Consider the following 20,702-nt stretch of genomic DNA (forward strand, 5'->3'; position numbering starts at 1 on the left):
CTTTTATTCATTTACCGCGGGTTTTCTCATTTTTTTAGTTTGTTTTTCGCAGATTTTTTGTATATCGAATCTGCGAAATGTGACATTATTTTGATTAAAAAGCGTCGCATTTTTTATATAAAATCAAAAAGTAAAGGTTATTTATATTAAATTCGCTGTCAGGGCAATAAAATGTATTAGGCAAATGAATATTTGGTCAAACATAATTTTTATGAATCAATTGAAAAAACAGATTTGAATTTCATAATATTTTTAGGCAACAAAAAAGTATTATATTATACAATGATTTGAAGCAAAACTATTCTACGATAGTAATATTCTACCACAGTAGTTCTCTCATATCGCCACCATAATCGCATGACAAAATTCTGCTTTAAAGATTATCGTTTCGCTTCTTTAGTGCTTTCATCCACTTTTACACTAATTTTATAAATTAAAAATAAACATTTGAATAATGTAATATTTATACCATATATATTTACAAAGTCTAGATAGACATATTTATTGGTAATATTATTTAGGGCATACCATGCCATCTCTTGAATATAACTAACACTAGGCAAACAAAAACACACGTACAAATCACAAGCTAACTCAATACAGTATAAAATCGATATACGTGATATAACTAAGATAACCATAGCCAGATTGAAGTAGAGGCCCAGGGTAGGACAATTAATTATTCTCATAGTTTTTTGTTACAAAATTAACATAAATAAACAATAAAATAAACATAACAAATATAATAAAATACAAAAATAAATACTGGAGAACTGAAGCCTCAATATGACACCATGAATAACGGTGTTTCAACTTCTTCAGTTGCCATCATCTAATTTTAAAGTTTCTTCAGTTTTTCTTTTTAACAGGTATCCTGAAGGGAATCTAAAACAATGTTATTTTATGGTTAATGTTTGATGTTATAAATTAGGCATGACATAAATAGACTTGTTAACAATAATATAACATGACTACTATGCTACTATTTAAAATTTAAAGTCATGACTCAAGTTAACATGACATCAAACCCTTAAATCAGTTGGCAAGGGTTTAATATCTTTTATATAACTTAATAAATGCAAAAATAATCAATATCAATAATCATTTTAGGTAACATTACTTGAAAATAATTATTTGTTATAATTTAAACATATTGAAAATAATTAAAAACAATTGTAGTTTTGAACACAATAAATTTTGTATTAAAATTATTTTCACAAAGAAAATTTACAATTATAAACAAGTGTAGAGTACTTATATTAATATATATATATATATATATAATAGTTATATTCATGATTATTTTAAATTTATTTCACAGCAGATTCTAAAAAATATAACACCCTAATAAATTGGTCTAAAAAATCATCATACATAGATAACTTTTAAACTTTACAACATTGTGACAATGTCAACATGTATTGATGACAATACATGCTGCCATTAAACTTTAAAAAAATTGACTATTGAAATGATATTGCATGAAACATACATGTATTACCATATATAAATATTATTACTAGTAAATATTATTCTACTAATTAACTGATAAATGAAAATAAAAACAAACAAACTACGATTGAGGTACCAAATGAAGTTCATGTGAAAAATCCTTCAAATGTATTTTAATTCCAAATCATGTCACACTACTGTATATGTAGTTTTTAAAAAGTTTTTTTTATCATATATATTCATAAATGATGATAATGTAAAACAAACTATTCTTGATCTAAAAATATGTGCTATCATCAAACCATTCACATTTCCTAGTAATTCAAAGTCCATCTTCTATTTACAGAATTATTCCATTCACAGAAGCCCAGGTCAATAATAAGAAAAACCTGTATATTTTACAAAGTCTATATATTATTTACAGAAATTATTTTATTTATTTTATCAAACTCTGTAAACTAATAGTTTGAGATATAAAACTCTTCTGAACTTTCTGAACTTTCTGAAACAAAAATATTCAAAATAATGTTGTCAGATTAAGAGTAAACTTATTAGATTTAAATGAACCATTTCATGGGAGATTTTACATAACTTTTATGTGAAAAAAGTGTGTGAAACACTTGTTGAAGTAATATATTTTCTGTTGATAATCATAAATCAGCACAAACCAACTCTAAAAACAAAACATAGATACTATTGACCCTCTTAAATAAATTTAATAAAATTTTAATAAAATTTTATTAAAATTTAAAATTTAACAAAGTTTTATACAAAATTAACATAAATAAAAAATGAATTTCCAAAAAAATTTGATATCTTTTTATAACTTTGTAAATACAATGAAAATTGACTTACTATAGCAAATGACAAATACAAAAAATTCAGTTTTTGTAATATTCAGTATTAAAACTACATTTTCAATTTTATATTGCACATTTCATTTCTGCAACAAAGTCTTTCAAATAATCAGTTACTGGATTAGGTTTACTATTACTGCAAAATATGGCAATTGGGAAAACATTATCTGAAATTTCCTTAAAACTACCAAGAATTGGCAAAATACATGAATTAGAACTTTTAAAAATTAGTATGCCATCAATGTTTATATGCAACTTAAGTTCCTTTAATTCTGGATTTTGAGGAAACATTATTAAAAACTTTGATAACCAATATTTAATACCAAAAAAAAAGTATTCACCTCCTGCAACAATTTTTATATCAATTTTTCTTTGAGTATGATGAAGACTCCTGGCATTTTTTGGTACGCTTGAAACAAGTGGTCTCAAAATCTGCAGTAAATGTGTAGTTGCATTTCGTTAAATATGAAAAGAAACTGCCCAATTTGCTAAGTTTTCATTGAAACGAGTTTGAAGAAAAAAGTTAAATCACTATCACCATAATCTTCATCAGTTGTATCTGATACACAAGCACAACATTCATTTTTGTCTGAACAGCAGCTATTTACTGTGTTTATTGCACTTGCATGGAACTGAGTCTTTACATTCATGCTTTTATTCAATGTTGCAAATTCATGGATAAAATTGTTTTGATGATTTGTAAAATTTGTAGCTGTTGTAATAGTTTCATATGTGTTACAAATACTTTCTGGTACATTGCAGCTATTTTCATGATAACTTTTAACCAAGACTTGGTTTTCAATATTATGTTGAACTTCTGATAGCAGTTTAGATACAGCGGTGTTTATTTTTCTACACTTAGTGCGATAATTATATGAAAATAGCAATAAACTATCCATTATATGATTTTATATTCTAAATTTATATTTTATTTTTAAAAATTTTAAAAATGTATTAAATAAATATATTTAAACAAAATGTGATAGCTTTTTTATTATTACAGACAAATAAAGTAAAACATTAAAACACCTAATAATTTTTGTTATTACTTACTATTATTTACAAATAATTCACAATATAAATAATTTAAACATTTTTTTGTATAAAACCCTATATTATAACTTATAATATCAGTTACAGTATTTATAATATAAGTAATATATTATCAATTATATAACTTATAGAAAATGTAAAACATTTATGTATTTATAGAAAATATGTAAAGTTTAGATATGGCAGTTTACTTAGTAAAACCTTACAATAATTTGTACAGTGACATTGAGATTTGCTTGAAAAAGATAACACACTAACTTAGTGTGTTAAAACACACTAACTTAGTGTGTTAATGTGTAATGACTTAGTGACTAAACCATAACTGTAAGCACACCAACCCATATAAACTAATTTGAAAAAATTTCCACATTTGTCTATAGCATAAAAAATAAAAAACATGACTTTAGTTTGATAAAACATTTTACAAGTCTGTAAAAAAGTAAACGTTGACATTCTCTCAAACTTATTAATGGCTATGAAATTTAGAGCATTTAAGAAGTACAAGAGTATGCCACATTTTTTTTTTGGAAAAATCATTTAAATGAATGTCAAAATTTTGCTTTTCAAATACTTATACTTTTATTATAGAATTAAAACTGATACGTAAATTTTTTTTTTTTTACAATACAAAAAATGAACCAAATTAAGTTCTTCCTTCTCCAAATGCAAGTGTATATCCAATCCAAATTAAATCGTGTTACTGTATATGCCATTTTAAAAGATTTTATCATATTTTTAAGCATAATTTTTGCTGCTATTGTTGCAATATATGGGACCCATCTTTTACCCTGTTCAAATCTCAGCCATAACTCAGTCACAGTAATCCAGTTACATCCCAGCTGGGACCCAGTTGTCCTGGTTAACTGGGCAGTTAATCATTTTTATTATTAATTACTGTTATTTACAAATAATTCACAATATAAATTATTTAAATAATTTTTTCACATAACCTTATATTACAATTTAAAACTTAAGTTATAATATTTATAATATAACTCAAATTATAAATATTATCACTTTACAAAACATAGTATTACTATGTTTTGTAAAGTGATAATACTACTATTAGTAAGGCTTTACTATGTGACACTGCTACATATAAACTTTAGATATCATTTGTAAATGCATAAATGTAAGATCTAACATTTTCTATAAGTTATATTGGATAATATATTACTTATACTATAAGAAATATATTAATTATATTACTTATAAAATATGTAAAATCTTAAATTAAATAAATGTAAGATTTTAATTTTTTTCATAAGTATGTAAAATTTACATATTACTTATATACTATAAATACATTAGCCATTTATTAAATGATTTATGTTTTTATAAATCTGATATAAAGTTTACATACTGCAGTGTTACATAGTAAAACTTTACTATATTTTGTAACAAAAAAATTGTCAAAGTCACTTTACAAAACATCGCAAATTCAAAGGTTTTTCAAAAAGTCTTTGAGATTTGTTTGAAAAAAAAAATTTAGAATTAAACACACAAGCCATTACTGAAAGCACACTAAACCATATAAACTATTTAAAAAAATTTTGTCTATTATTTATCTAACATTTGTCTATTACATAATTACAAAATATGCCTTCAGTTTGATTTTACAAGTTTAAAAAAAAGTAAACATTTTACAAGTTTAAAAAAAAGTAAACGTTAACATATCTCAAACTTATTAGTAGCTCAGAAATTCAGTCTGAATTTCAGACTAAAATTTTTATCGAAAATTTCTTATATGCAGGGCATCTAAGAAAATTGAGAGCATGTCACATTTTTTTTTTTTTGTGAAATCGTTTTTTAAATGGATGACTAAATACTGATTTTAACATATTCACACTTTTAATATAGAATTAAAACTGATATGTAAATATTTTTTACAAAAATACAATAAAAAAAACCAAATGAAGTTCCTGTGTATATTTACTCCAAATGCAAGTGCATTTTAAAAGAATTTTGCATTTTTACTTCAACAAAACTTTTCAATAAAAACGATGCCAAAAAAACTGCTTTGATTATAAAATGCTTGAGTCTTCTGCGGCTGAAAATTCAGCCACTTATAGACTAAAAATTGCTTCTGCAGCTGAAAATTAACACATGCGCAAAGTTACATTGAGATGACAAATAAATGATAACATCAAAAAAAAAATTAAATGCACATAATGAATGTATTAATTTTGATGTAAATAATTTATGAAAAGTTTTACAACATGTTGTTTATGTGATTAATTGCTATTTTTGACCTTGTTAACAACTCTGATTTTATCTCCCATTTTTATTGTGGAGAATTTATTATTTAAATTATTTACAGTTTATATTGATAAATATATATTACTTGTGATTTATAAATAATTTTATAATATTATTATTTTTTATTTAAAAAATTCCAATGTTATTAAATTAAAGTTGCAATGAAGTTTACCTGACGTTTATGAGATAATAAGCAAATGCCTGAATTATGAATCAGCTCAATTCAAAGGGTGGAGGAAGCATGCCCCCTCCGCCTTTACCTACTCTCTTAGTCCATGCACCACTCATGTTTTTTGTAAATTAGTAAAATCTAGTTATTTATTTTTTTTGGTATGTTTTACATCAATTTTTCCACACTTGTGTGGTTTGGATGGTTCTCTATAATGACATTTAAATGTCATTATGAAAATGTTGAAGCAATGTTTTACAACTGCCTTTCTTAAAGTTAACATGATGCAGATTGTACTGGATTACATGTTACCAGTAGCAGGATAACCTGACCTGACATAATAATAATAATAATAATATATACTAGTTTGACTTTTTATTATTAAAGCAAACAATATCTATAAAAATAAAGTCTTTTTAAAAGTATGTGTGATTAACCATCGCAATACACCCATATTTAGCAATAGTCAGGATTAATAAAACTTAAAAAGAAGTTGTATTAATGCAAATTAATACAACTTCTAGCATAGGTAAACTACAAATTTAAAGAGAAAAACAAAAACAATTTTATTAAATGAAATTCTCATTTATTAGGGGTAAAGATGGTGGTTGGATCCTGCTCTAGCCCCCCCGTATACACCCAATGGTTTGAAGTAAACAAAATTTGTAGTCTACTCCTGCACCATCTTTTGATACCAAGTTGTAGTCATTTAGATAACAACTGATAAAGTTATAGTAATTTAAAACCATACATAACAAAATCGGTACTAAAAACCTCATAACATTTTGTTGAATTGTTCAATTTTTATAATTATTTTCGCTATTAAAATACTGTACTGTAGGGCTTTCTAAAGATATATAACATTTTACTGTTTAGTCGATTTAAAATTTTTATGTTACGTACCTAGTTGTAAGCATTTACATAAGAATTGAAAAAGTTATAATAATTTTAGTGAGAAAAAAAACAATTTTTGAGGTTAATCAACAAAAATATCAGAAATTAGTCACTAAAAACGTCATAACTTTTTGTGAAATTTTTTCACATTTGATTTATTGATATTAAGCTCTTTCCAAAGATATATAACAACTTGGTATTTGAAAATTTTAAATAATAAGTAAATGAAGTATATGAACATAGGCTTTATTAAGCCTAAAATCCTTAAGTTGAAGTATATGGACATAGGCTTTATTAAGCCTAAAATCTTTAAGTTGAAGTATATGAACATAGGCTTTATTAGGCCTAAAATCCTTTAAAACCCTATCCATTTATTTAAAAAAGTTCTACCTTTTTGTTGTAAGTTGCAACCGTCACATTGTGTCTTTGCCTCACAGGATGAAAATAATTTTACAGAAATTAAAGATGAAGATATCCGCTTCTTCAAAATTCTCAAAAGATTTTCCAATCGATAGGTCGCTCATTGTATTCATTGTATCTTCAAATTCTCTTCAAATTCCTAAAAGATATCTCACAATGATATTTAAGTTAAGAAAATGAAGTAAATTAATTTGAATACTTGCGCATGCGTTAATTTTCAGCCGCAGAAGCAATTTTTAGTCTATAAGTGGCTGAATTTTCAGCCGCAGAAGATTTAATCTTAGAAAATACACACCACCATTAAACCACGCGTCCCATCTTCAATCCAGCCGTAAATCATTTACGAAGTCCCATGCCAGTCCCAGTAAAAAGTATAAGAAAATGTGAAGCAAAAATCGGCCATTATGGGGGGCAAAATCTTTACGCTATTTATCAAAACAAAACAAATACGAAGCTTTTGATTTGTTAAATTTGCCCCCCATAATGGCCGATTTTTGCTTCAAAAAATACGCGGAAGTTTGACATCTAGTTATTTTTAATATATAATTGGTAAAAACCCAGGATTCCTTAATATATTTTATTTTCAAAATGGTTTCAACCACTTCTGTTGCTTATTTAGTTCCAAAGATATTCGTGTTTTAATATTTTCAATTCATATACATTTTATGAAATATTTCCGTAAAGTTTCTCGTTAAACTTTTGGCACCAAAAAAAAAAACTTTATCTTTTTTCTTTTTTTGCGCAAAAAGTTGCGTTAACAATAAATATCTAAAGGCGGGGGAAATTTATAAAATTTCCACTTAGAAAACAAAAAAAACCCACCCTATTAGACTACCAAAAACAAAACAAAAAACTGATTGACATAATAAATAAATAGTTGCAGAATCTATTTTTATGTGGGGACGAAAGAATTAGCTTAATTTACTTGTATATAAACAAAACTGAAACATTTAAAGTTAAATAACTTTATCAATTCTAAAGCAAAACGATGTCCCCAAAAAAATTATTGTAGTGCAACCTTTTCTAAAAAAAATAACATTTATATATACATATATACTTTTTACTTTCATGGGTGGGTTTTCATTCTTCGACACCTACATAAAATCATTTGTTGCGTTTTTTGGACGAAGTTTTTCAAAAATATTTTTTTTTCCGCGATAAAATGTCACGTGACAAAACTGCAATTTGGAAAACCCTAAAACACCGAGCCGAAATCGTTATTATTCGACCTTTTGATGTTACAGAGTAACATGCAATTATAATATAATTATTCGACCTTTTGATGTTACAGAGTAACATGCAATTGAATAGTTGCGTACGTAATTTAATCTTAATTTTTTTTTTAATTTGACTATTGTTGTACTATTGTTGCTCTTCTTCATATAAAAGTTCAAAAACAAACAAAAAAAAAAAAAAACAAAAAAAAAAAATTTTCCTTTCATTTGATGAATCTATAATAAAATTCGTACAGAAACGTTTAACGTTTAATGTTTAATGTTTAACGTCGCACAGTGGGACGAAATCCCGATTTCGTGGCCAAAATTCCCAAATTACCTACACGAGGGTTTTCGAGGTCGCTGATTACGAATCTGAGGTCAGATTTAAGAAATTCAAAATGGAGGCTCCAATATGGCGGCCAAAACTGTTCATACGTTGAAAATATGAAATCTAATGTAGTTTGGTTTTCGAGGTCATTGCTTATGATTCACGAGTTAAATTAGAGCAAAAACATTGTAAAATTATTTTCAAAATTACGCTATTGATAAAAAAACAGAAATTTGTAATTTTAGTTTTATTATTTTTTTTAAATTGGTAAAAGATGAAGTCACATATATGTAAAAAAAATTGTTTATTTAATCCTAGTAACAAAAACACGTATAGTTACAAAAACACGTCAAATTCATCAATGTTTGAATTATTCGATTCGGAATCTGATGTTGAACCACTTGTATCTAAATCGGAATCATTCCTTGTCTCTTGTCTAGTGACTTCAGGTTGTTTTAACAATTGTAAAGTTTCTTGATGTAGAGATTTTGCCGGTCTCTGGGGCAATTTCCTGATGCTCGAGAGGGGTTGTTAACGTGACATCTTTAACAACTTGAGCAAAATGTACTTGGCCAGAAGTCCTTAAACTCATTTGAGCAGCATATGCCAATTCTTCTGTAGAAAAAGTAGAACGTAGTTCTTGAGTCTTTCGCCTCTTTGATCTATCACTAGATAAAGCAAAGGATTGCGAAGGTCGCCCACATATTCCTTTTTTATTATCATTCTTCACAATCTTCTAATTTGTTGTGCATTCAGTATTGGATAATTTTGAAAATTGTACGGTGCCCTTCAATCATTCTTCATTTTTTTTCAAAAAAAAAAAAATCTTCCCATCTTCCTGCTGCTCTCCATCTCGATCGAAAATTTGCAAATAACCGTGATAATGACATTTCATCCTCGCCTACTTGTATCACATGTTCTGTTTTTTTGAAAATTGCATCTGTCAAAACATCAATGATGAATTAATATTCGTTTTTTAAACTGTCTTTCACCTTAAAGAATATATCTTTTCTTGACAATTCCATATTTGAAGATTTGGAAGACTCAGACAGTTATAACGGCTGAGAGTTCTTTGAGGACTATTTTATAAAATTTTGAGATTATCATAAAACGGAACGAGAAGTAACTTGTAAAGCATATATTTAAAATGATAAATTATTGTATTAAAATGCAATTAGTGCCATTAAATAATGTTAATTCACTAATTTCCAGGACCATTTTCAGACATTAATCTATTAACATAGATTAATGTCGCACCACGCATTCCTCCATAAAAACTAGTCTCACTATTAAAATGGCACTCAATGGCAGCCAGTTTTTTTATATGTTATATTTAACACTATACACTATCAGTTCCTTGTCGAAAGAAGGTGGATAACCGCGGTTAAATTTTTAAAACGACATTAGAAAATAGATTTCAAATAAAAAATTTACAGTTTTTTTTGTTCACTTGTCGCGCGATTTAAATATTAAAAAAATTAAAATTAGCAATAACAGTGCATAACGATATATTCTACATGCCTCCAGAAAGTGATTCCATTTTGCCGAATTCCAATTGAAATAGTTTCTTCAGTTTAACAGCACTTTAAAACAGGCAAGAATTTTTCGACGTGTCCACTTGTTTAGTCCGTACCGAACGGAGGCTAAATGTCAACTGATGTCCAGGCCAGCCTAGAGCAGGTATTTACGTGCCCTGTTCTGAATTTTGTTCTAGGACTATCTGTAAACAAGATCTGAACGTAAAAGGACGAAAATATAAAACTCAAAAAATTGACTTTTGGCCACGAAATCGGGATTTCGTCCCACCAAGGACGTATTAATAGATGGACGTTCAACGCATTGTTTCATAAAAAAGATATGCGTGTTACGCTTTGTTTAGATAACAAAAGCGAAACAATAGGTGATAATTGCGAAACCGGGGAGTATTTTTATTTTTTTCGACGTCGGAATAAGATGGTCTCGACTATCCAATAAAAATATTTTTAAAGGTATTTTACTGAGCATCGATACATAAAATGAGTATGACAGAAAACTTTGCTATTAATCAAGATTATTCTTTTTTGCTTGAAAATATTGATAACCAAATTAAATTAGTTGTGGATGATTTTATTGAGATAGATCTTGAAGAGTTGGCGGAATTGTTATCAGAGGATTTTGAATTGGAGCTCATACCACCAGCAATTCCTACAGAGAAGCTGATTGCAGAAGAAACCAAAATGCTGAAAAAAACAGAAAAACGCTTAATAACTAAATTTACCTGTCTGAAATGTTACAATAAATATCTTAGAGAATCGAATTTTAAAAAGCATGAAAAGAAATGTTACATTGCCACTAAAGGTGTGCTTACACTCACATGTTGTGGAGCTTAACGCCTAAACGGGTGCTAATTTATATTTGCAAATACTCCCAGATTATGAAAATATTGTAATAACTCTTAATTTTGATTTTAGAAATTATTCAAAACTGTAAATTGTTGTAATGTACTATTAAACTTCCATATAGAAGAATGCAAGTTGTCTTTATTACATTTTTTACATATACTGGTGTAAGAAAATGTACACAGTTAAAAAATGGCTAGTTAAAGGTAATAGATGATTGACATTTCTCTTTAACCTGGGTTCCATTACAGCCAAGTTCGTATGGTAGATGGTGCTAAAATCACAACAGACTTCTAAACATATTAATGAACAACCTTTATGTCTAATAACTTTAAAGTTTTCAACTGTATTGCCTTCTCTCGTTTCAATTAATCCAACATCCTCATTTGATGTGCTTTGGAAATTTTTAAAATCAGAAAATTTATTTCTGATTACAAAAAAAGATACTGGAAGTCATTATTACATTTACAGATGTTTATGCATGAAATGTTGGAGAATATAATATTAGCAGATTGAAGATTTAGTTGATCTGGAAGAGATTTGTTAATATTAATGGATAATGGCACTTCACGATTTAAAACAATTAGTCTCCACATGCCATTTGATTGGCGATAACTATTGATTTTAACTATTACAAAATAATTTTTATTATTTTCATTGTAACAGTCAAAACCATGTTTTGATGAAAATGCTTGATGAATACTTATTGCATGTACTTTTTTATTTCTTTCAAATCTTGTGAGTGTGTTACATACATAACAGGTTTTTCAGAAAAAGTGAAGAATTTATCATTCCTCTCAACTTCAAAGCCTTTTTTTGGTTTTAAATCTAACCTGTATAAGACCATATAACATGATTTGCATAAATATTCAGGATGAACTTTTTGATAGTCTGAGGTTGTATCCAGCTTGTAAAAGCTAAGAATTGCTTGTTTATAGATAACAAAAGGTTTTATTTGATAGTGACTATCCTGCTTTATTATGCAGCCACACTTTCTACATAAATGTTTTAAATATTCCTCATGAAAACTCATTATTTATCCTGTAATGAGATAATAAATATGAATATAAGATTACTTCTTTTGATATAATATTTGAATCGATGTAAACAAAAACGTTCTAAGTCATAAAAACTATTTAATGACTTAGAACGTTTTTGTTTACATTGATTCATTTATAGAAGCTTAAAAATAAGGCTATGCATCACTTGTAGAAGGCTCAAGAATATGCAACTAAAAGTATGGTCTTATCATTTTTATTACTTCTGTTATTACTATTAGTAACAACAGTAATAATTAAAAAAAAAAAAGTTCATTATAACTTAAAGTAGCTCTAAAGTAGCTTATATTACAGTTTAAAAATGCTTAAACAAAAATGCTTATTAAAAATACATACTTTATATATCTTTCCAACTCCTGAAACGAATAGTACTTTATGAACTTTAAGATGCTTTTAGTTATAATACCTTTAGACAAAATGCAGTTTGGGTATCGAAAGTAAGAAATTTTTTAACTAGGTCGTTCACGAAAAAAAAAATCACAAATTCAAGAGAAAAAAAAAGCGAGGCAAATTAGTTCGACATTTCCGACAAAAATAAGAAATACTCTGATTTGAACCTTAAAGTGGGAAGCATAATCTGAGAGTGGGGTGAAAAGAACACTAAAAATATCTTTTTCGACCTTTAAAGTATATCATAGCAGCTTAAATTTAATAAGGAAAATTTGTTTCACTTTACTCTATCCATTCTAGTAAACCAAACATAGCCTTTTTGCAAAAACCTAGTTTTAGACGTTAAAGCAAAGTTCATAGCTCAAATCAACCTTTTTCAGATTTGTGAACTATTCTTGATTAATTTTTTTGTCTTTTATAACCATAAGCTTCTGTAATGCATAATTATAATGGGTTTACTGAGGGAGGTTTTTTGACGGAAATTTGACGGGTAGAAGTCGGAGTATCTGTATCATGAATTTAGAAAATTGACGGTAACAAGCATAGTTTTTGGGTTATTGGCGGCACCTTTGATCTATAAAAATGCGTTGAACGTCCATCTATCAATGATATATTAAGAATAACTAGATGTCTAACTGCCGTAAATCGGTATAAGAAAATGTGAAGCAAAAATCGGCCATTATGGGGGGCAAAATCTTTACGCTATTTATCAAAACAAAACAAGTACGAAGCTTTTGATTTGTTAAACTTGCCCCCCCATAATGGCCGATTTTTGCTCCAAAAAATAAGCGGAAGTTAGACATCTAGTTATTTTTAATCGCAGTGGCTACGGTACCGGTGTCACGTTAAATAAGTAGCCCGTTAAAAAAGTAGACAGATAGCTCTGCGCATGCGATGAGCATGCGCAGATATGATGTTAAGTTTCCGCACTGATCTCTATAATTGAGAGCTTACGATAAGAAAACTGCAACGGCAACTTCTACTATTTATGATAAATATTTGACACTAGGCATGCGCAATGGATGGGATTCCCTGAAATGCCGTTTTAAAACTTTTTACGCAACGTCAAAACGTTGAAATTCGCGTTTTCTGAAAACAGCTTGTAAATAGATCAAAGTAGTACTTGCTCCAAAAGTGTAACAAAGTAATTATTTAATTTCTGATACAAACTTAGGATATATACATAAGTATAAATATATATATATATATATATGTATATACTCGATATATTTATGTATATACTCGATATATTTATGTATATACTCGATATATATATATATATATATATATCGAGTATCATATCGAGTATCTTCATGGGTAGGAAAACCGTTTTAAAAAAATATACAGTGCTTCCCACCGGAGTAACTTTTAACCCGTTATAACATACAAACTCTTGAGGTAGTTGAAGTACATTGAGTTAGCGATATATATCACTACGTAGAAATCACTTTTGCATTCATCATCAGACATGATTTCTAAACAAAATTGCTAAAATTTTTAAACAAAAAAACAAAATTTCTAAATAAAACTCCGAAACGGTAAATCTGGATTCTTAGACAAATTTAATTTGTACAGTTGTAAAAATTTTTCGTCGTCTATGATATTTGATTCTAATGCGAGTAATAAACTATTTCTAGCATTTCTTAAAGGAGCCATTTTTAAATTTTTTCTGTTTATTTCAAGATATTTTCTTTTTTTTGAAGCGGAAATTCGTAACTAATTTTATTGGAATACCGCAACTGCAAGTCGCAACCGCTCGATCCAGACCTTTGTCGTCTCCGTTGCCGTTGCAGTTTTCATATCGTAAGCTTTCTAATAACTGGATAGCGCATCTCGATGGCTCCGCGCAAAATCGGACTATCTGCAATCTCCGCCAAAAATAAAATTGGCATATCTGCAATCTCCGCGTAAAACAAAATTGGACTATCTGCATTTTCCGCCAGCTTTATTTTTGAACTATCTGCATTCTCCGGGCGTTCAAAGTTTTTATTGCATGAAATTATGCGCCTTGTCAAAATGTGATTTCACTACAAATGGCAGATCTCATGAAATAAGTTGTTAATAAGAAGACAGTAATTGCATTATTTTCCATCTATTCCTGAGATATAAATCTGTTTAAGTTTTAACACAAAGTTTCACTTGCCACATTTGATTTTGTTTAGAAGTAATTATTTTAAATAGTTATATGACATATCGTCAGCTCGGAATACAAGTGTCGTATTCGACATTTTTGAAATAAATGACTTATATATGCGAACTATCTATTTTTTTTGGACTTATTTTAGAAAAAATTATCCGATAGCTCAATTAAATTTTTTTCCAATATAGTTCAGTAGATCATTTGTCGTAAATGAACTTTTTATACGAGACGCTCGAGGTACATTTGTTGTAGTTAGCGTAGACCAATAGTAGCCTTCTATTTGCTCACGTGACTTTAGATTTAACTACGTATATTCCGTTCATTTGTTTACTTTTAACATGTGTTTTTTGTAAATAAAAAGTGATACATCCCATTTGTTTTTTTTTTTCTTTGAATTGAATCGAAATGTTCAGTAAATAAAAATTATTACTCGTAATTAAAAGAACTAAACAGTATTTATAAATATATCGTTTGTTTGTAAAGATAAGTAACAAATATGGAATATTTCATAACAAATTTGGAGTATTTTATGGCTTCTGATGCTGATAATCCGATACCAACAGTATTGGAGCTAAACCAGCAAATGGAGGAAGAAACTCCTGGATATGTAGCGGAAGGTCCTACTTATTCATCTTTTTCTACTATAATTTCTCCTAGCAATGAAAAGCAAATATATAATACTTGTGTACAAAGATTTCATTACAATACGTCTTGTGTTCAAATAATTTTAAAGAGATCATTATTTTTACATTCTAAATAAGCTCTTGAAATTTCTTTCATTATTACCTTTTATTTATTTTTACATCAACTGTATTTATGCATTGTTTTTTTTATAATACTCTAAGTTACTTTTTTAATAACAATAATTTTTCTATTTTTAAAAAGCAGTTTGATAAATAGTTTTCAATACAATAGATTTACAGCCCTCCTACCTTATTCAAGTTACTGTCATCTGTTGAAAAAACTTCTGGAGTAGAATTGAAAGTCATACAAATGTACAAAGATGACATCAAAAACTTCAAACTTGCTTCAAAGTCTTTATATTTCCATAAAGTGCCTTTTGCAAAGGTAAAACTAATGTGTCATGAAAAACATCTACCTTTTCATATTAAATTAAAAAAATCGTTCTTTGGTCAGTTAATTGAAGAAAGATTGGTAAAAGGTACCCCTCAGAAAAAAATTAGCAGAAAGTTAAAGTTCTGAAAGAATTTCCTCCATTAAAAAATGATTCAACACGTTTTTTGCTCTCAGATAAAAAAATTAAATGACCTTGAGTCAAATATTTTGTTGCCGATGATCTTGAATTTTATAATACTCTTTTTAAGTCACAAAGCCTGAACAATTAAATATATCACTTTGTAAATGTTTTAATAAACATTCTATATATTTATTTCTTTATTATAAAAAAAAGGTACAATAATGAAAAATGTTTGTTTTTTATATTTAAGGTTTAACTTTTTTATATCATTTTTCCCAGACAAATTAAAAGATATGTGTGATAAATTAGTTATTTTATTTTTAATTATTCAAAAATAAATAATGTTAATAAAAATTGCTTAATGTAAAAAAAGAAAAAATTGTGAATATTTAGTTATTTATAAATTGAGTAAGTGAAACCTTACATCATACTCAATTTGTCAATAAGTATATTTGTATAAGAAGCTTATTAATTTTTATATAAGAAGCTTGAAGATTGAAAACTGTATATTTCTGTATATAATGTCGATAAATTGGTTACCGGGAATGAATTAAAGAAAAAAAATGCGAGAGACAGTCAAACTAAAATTATATTAATGCTATAAGTCATTGTTAGTTACAACATAAGTAATTTAACTTTAATTCACCTACTATCAAATTAATTGCATCTATGACAATTGTATTCCGACAAAATGTTCTGATTTCGAAATACATTTGTCGTATTTGAAAAATCGTGCTCAAAGTTACAGGGGAAGTTTTTTTTTGTTTGTTTTTTTGACAATTTAAACAAAAACTTATATTGATTTTAGTCAACTTTGTTAAATTTCAACTTGTAATTAAATTTACATAAAGAGTTTTTGTACTTTAAACTTTAAATGCAAAATTCTCAATTTAAACACAGTGTCGTATACGACACTTGTATTCCGAGCTGACGATATGGTATGTTAATGCAAATGAAAAATTTACAATATTTTTAGAACATCATTTTAGCGGCTAAAATAAGAACAGTCTGCATCTACTTTAATCTCAAGTCTGAACTTAGTAAGCGTATACACATCATGAATTGATCGAAGTGTAGCTGATCGCAAAACCAATTTTATGTATTCAAATTTAATTTGAAATTAAAATGCTGCTGGATTAAGAAAACGTTTTACAGTTTTACGAGGCTTATTCGAAACATTGTTTGGTGTTTTTCAAGTTTGTCTATTTTCAACAGAAAAAAAAAAAGTAGTGTTACTGTGTTATCTATACTATATAGGTATACTATATAGCATATAGCAGTCAGTCATGTTTTGGTTAAATGTGAAAATAACAAGTTGGTTTGTTTAGCTTACAAAATTAATTAATTCAAGTGTATAATTGCTATCGTCAAATAAAATATGTTAGATCTTAAAAATATGTTAGGACTACAAAATTATAGATGTTTTTAGATAAGTTGTGTTTGTATGTTAAATTATAATTTCTAAAGTTAAAAGTTACCTAAATGTGACTATAATTTAAATTCAAGTAATTAATATTGTCTATTACAAATGTGATAATTTATTATATTGGGTATACTGTAAAAGTAATAAAAGCCTGATATTCAGATCAATGTGCAAGTTAAGGATGTTTATTTAAAACAGCAGTTTTTTGTTATTTTGTAATTATTCTTTTATAGAAAAAATACAGCTATTTTTGATTGTATCATAGTTATTACTATCATAGTAAAAAAATTACAACCCTTTTTTATATATCATTACATCCCAAAGTCTTGGATATAAAAAAATTATCAAATATAATTGGACCAAAATTGTTTGATCATCAATGCAGTTGAGGTGACATCTGATTAAACCAATGTTTAATGGTTTAGAGCTCAAATCCAACTGAACCTTAGGTTCAGTTTGATTTTGATTCTAATTATTGATAAACCAAGTTTAAGAAAAGTTGGAAACCATAATGTTTAATACTCATGCATGAGTTTTTAACTAGTTTGTGTTCAGTTAAGTGGCATCTCCAAAAAAGAATGGTTTTAAGTAGACAACAAAGAAAACTCCACATAGTTTGATTGCTTAATGAACAAAAATAGGTTAATAACAATAATTTTGTTAGTTACGATCTAGGTTACAATATATATATATATATATATATATATATATATATATATATATATATATATATATATATATATATATATATATATATATATATATTTATAAATGCGTGTGTGTATATATATGTGTATATATAAATATATGTATGTATATATATATACATATATTTATATATATACATACATATATTTATATATACACGTATAATATATATATATACATACATATATTTATATATACACAAAATTATTGTGATATGTGTGTATATATATATATATATATATATATATATATATATATATATATATATAAATTAGCAAAAATACTTATCTATTTTTTTCTTTGACAGCTTGTTTTACCATCAATAGGTTCATCAGGAAGTCTGATGAACCTAGTGATGGTGAAAGATAAGTTTATAAATATATAAGGTTAATATATAACATGTTAACTAATGATTAATTTGTTAACCTTCCTGATTACTTATTGATGGTGAAACAAGTTGTGGAAGAAAAAATTAGATAAGTGTTTTTACTAATTTATTACTGCTCTGCTCTTTAAGACCATTGAGCACTCTATTTATAGAATACACTAACATAGTTATATATATATATATATATATATATATATATATATATATATATATATATATATATATATATATATACACAGGGTGTCTGCCAATATTATAAGTTGGATTTCCCTAGCTTTTCCCTGATATTTACCTATTTCTCGTTTAGAAAAATGCTCTTCAACTGCAAAAATATAAACAATAATACAACCCACATTAAATATATCAAGAGAAGTTCATAAAACTATCTGCCAAATAAACTTTTAGATTACGTGAACTATATACAACTTATTTAAGTTATATAAGTTTGATAAAGACTCATCTTTCCTGATTTTTCTAAAATTTAACCTAATTTCTCTGATAATCCCCTGATTATTTTGAAGATATCCGAATTCCCTGGCATTTCCCTGATTTCGCAGACATCCTGTATATATTTATATGCAGATCTTGTGTATAAAGACCACTTAGCAACATTGCAACATAACATAACAAGAATTTAATTTGATCTAAACTTATTAGTCACAACAACAAGGCTAAATAAAATTGACAAAGTATGTATGATGAATTTAGCAATTAGTATGTAACATAACAATGTTTTGTTACATATGCTATATTATTATTAACAATAACATAAGTTATTTTTAACATATTTATCTTAACTAAAACTACTTGATTACTCACAAACTTAATCAAGTTATGATCAAGGTTTTGTGTTTAAATAATCGCTATTAATAAATGTTTAAATAATCGCTATTATTTAAAAATTATATTAATAAATGTTTAAATAATCGCTATTATTTAAAAAATTGTAGAATTTTATAAAAAACTTCAAATATTTAAAGAAACACCACCAAAAATTTATGCACCCGAAAAACGCAGATAGTCCAAAAATGTATCTGGCAAAAATGCAGATAGTCCAATTTTGTTTTACGCGGAGATTGCAGATATGGCAATTTTGTTTTTGGCGGAGATTGCAGATATGCCAAATTTGTTTTCCGCGGAGATTGCAGATAGTCCGATTTTGCGCGGAGCCATCGATCTCTAATATCAAAATTGACGCCAAAATCGCCATATTGGAAAGCCCCAGAACAATGAAATCTGATATGTGCGATAAAGCGATAAAGCGATAAGCCGAAAAACAGAACTTAAAGCTTACGGGATTAAAATTTTTGGGGCTTTCCAATATGGCGATTTTGGCGTCAAAAAATAAGAAGTTTTGCACGGAGTTGCGCTATCCAGTTATTATAGAGATCAGTGAGTTTCCGTTAGGTAGGTGAAATCTATCCTTAAATAAGTAGCCTTGTTCCGTTAGGTAAATATCACGTTAAATAAGTAGCTCGTTAAAAAAGTAGAAAAACAGTCCTGCGCATGCCCAAACATACTATAACTCTCAAAATAAGGATCCTAAACCACAGCATTAAAAAAGTAGCTGAGATTTTAAACGTAGAAAATGGTGGTCCATGACTATTCTATTGCTGATGTTAAGCAATATCTTTGTGATGGGAAAATTAAGAAAGTTTTAAGTTTGAAACAGCGTAAATCATTTCTAAAATATGCAAAGAATTTTCAATATTTTGGTATGTATTGACTTTTAGAAGAATATCTGCTTTTAACTTTAAGGTTACTTGGAGATAAGTTATTGCAGATATAATATATATAAATATTCCATATAAATGGTATGACTTATATATGTTATTTAAAAAAATCTATTTTTAATTTGAAATTCAGCCATAACCTGTACTGTTTGATTTAAAATGTGGCACATTAGATTTATATCCATTTAATCCTTTTCTTTGAGATGGAATTTTGTACTACGTAAACGCTTGTCATAAGCTACAAGTTCTTTCAACAGATGAAGAAAAGAAACTTGCTTTTAGAGATGTGCATAACTCAAATCATGGTGCCCATGTTGGTCTTAGTAACACCAGAGTAAAGCTAAAAAGTGCTTTTTACTGGCTAGGTAAGAGTATTTGAGTTTGTTTTTCACTAAATATTCTCTTAAAATAATCACTTTTTTTTTACATTAAAAAAGACTTAACATGGTTATTTTTAGTTTTATTGTAAAGAGAATACAATTTCTAGAGTTATATACTTATACTTTTTATAATGTAATGTAGGTATGGTTAATGATATTACCAAATGGGTAAAAGAATGTGACAAATGTCAGAGGATGGAGAAAATTAAAACATGTGCTCCAGAACTGAAGCCTATCAAGGTTAATGAATTATGGGA

General features: G+C 27.3%; 3 protein-coding genes and 1 long non-coding RNA gene across 8 annotated transcripts in view; 1 reads left to right on the top strand and 3 right to left on the bottom strand.

The window, feature by feature from the left end:
* Nucleotides 1-20,702, top strand: part of LOC149881131 (uncharacterized) — a 132,342-nt gene that overhangs the window by 103,368 nt on the left and 8,272 nt on the right. The gene's annotated exons all lie outside the window — the stretch shown is intronic.
* Nucleotides 240-7,503, bottom strand: LOC149881134 (uncharacterized). Of its 3 annotated transcripts, none has more exons than XR_016445922.1 (3): nucleotides 7,400-7,503; nucleotides 7,075-7,243; nucleotides 240-885 (listed from the first exon to the last, which is right to left on the bottom strand). It is a non-coding gene; the product is annotated as an uncharacterized LOC149881134 (long non-coding RNA). The 3 variants fall into 3 exon arrangements; XR_016445923.1 differs by lacking the exon at nucleotides 7,400-7,503 and having other exon boundaries at nucleotides 240-420; nucleotides 767-885; nucleotides 7,075-7,380; XR_016445921.1 differs by lacking the exon at nucleotides 7,400-7,503 and having other exon boundaries at nucleotides 240-555; nucleotides 767-885; nucleotides 7,075-7,380.
* Nucleotides 2,003-4,425, bottom strand: LOC149881135 (uncharacterized). Of its 2 annotated transcripts, none has more exons than XM_090069647.1 (2): nucleotides 2,308-4,425; nucleotides 2,003-2,125 (listed from the first exon to the last, which is right to left on the bottom strand). In XM_090069647.1, the coding sequence occupies exon 1, from the start codon at nucleotides 3,206-3,208 to the stop codon at nucleotides 2,798-2,800; it is 411 nt and encodes a 136-aa protein (XP_089925773.1). In that variant the 5' UTR covers nucleotides 3,209-4,425; the 3' UTR covers nucleotides 2,003-2,125; nucleotides 2,308-2,797. The 2 variants fall into 2 exon arrangements, with proteins under 2 accessions (XP_089925773.1, XP_089925774.1); XM_090069648.1 differs by having other exon boundaries at nucleotides 2,009-2,125; nucleotides 2,651-4,425.
* LOC149881136 (uncharacterized) lies at nucleotides 8,895-12,587 on the bottom strand. Of its 2 annotated transcripts, none has more exons than XR_016445719.1 (2): nucleotides 12,422-12,587; nucleotides 8,895-10,868 (listed from the first exon to the last, which is right to left on the bottom strand). XR_016445719.1 is itself a non-coding variant. In XM_090069056.1 (2 exons), the coding sequence occupies exons 1-2, from the start codon at nucleotides 12,058-12,060 to the stop codon at nucleotides 10,700-10,702; spliced, it is 369 nt and encodes a 122-aa protein (XP_089925182.1). In that variant the 5' UTR covers nucleotides 12,061-12,129; the 3' UTR covers nucleotides 10,101-10,699. The 2 variants fall into 2 exon arrangements, 1 of the variants encoding a protein (XP_089925182.1); XM_090069056.1 differs by lacking the exon at nucleotides 12,422-12,587 and adding an exon at nucleotides 11,861-12,129 and having other exon boundaries at nucleotides 10,101-10,868.

Source organism: Hydra viridissima, unplaced genomic scaffold (assembly GCF_058129835.1).
Source record: "Hydra viridissima isolate aposymbiotic clone 2 unplaced genomic scaffold, HvirCarnegie_v1 scaffold_12, whole genome shotgun sequence".
Taxonomy (NCBI): Eukaryota; Metazoa; Cnidaria; class Hydrozoa; order Anthoathecata; family Hydridae; genus Hydra; species Hydra viridissima.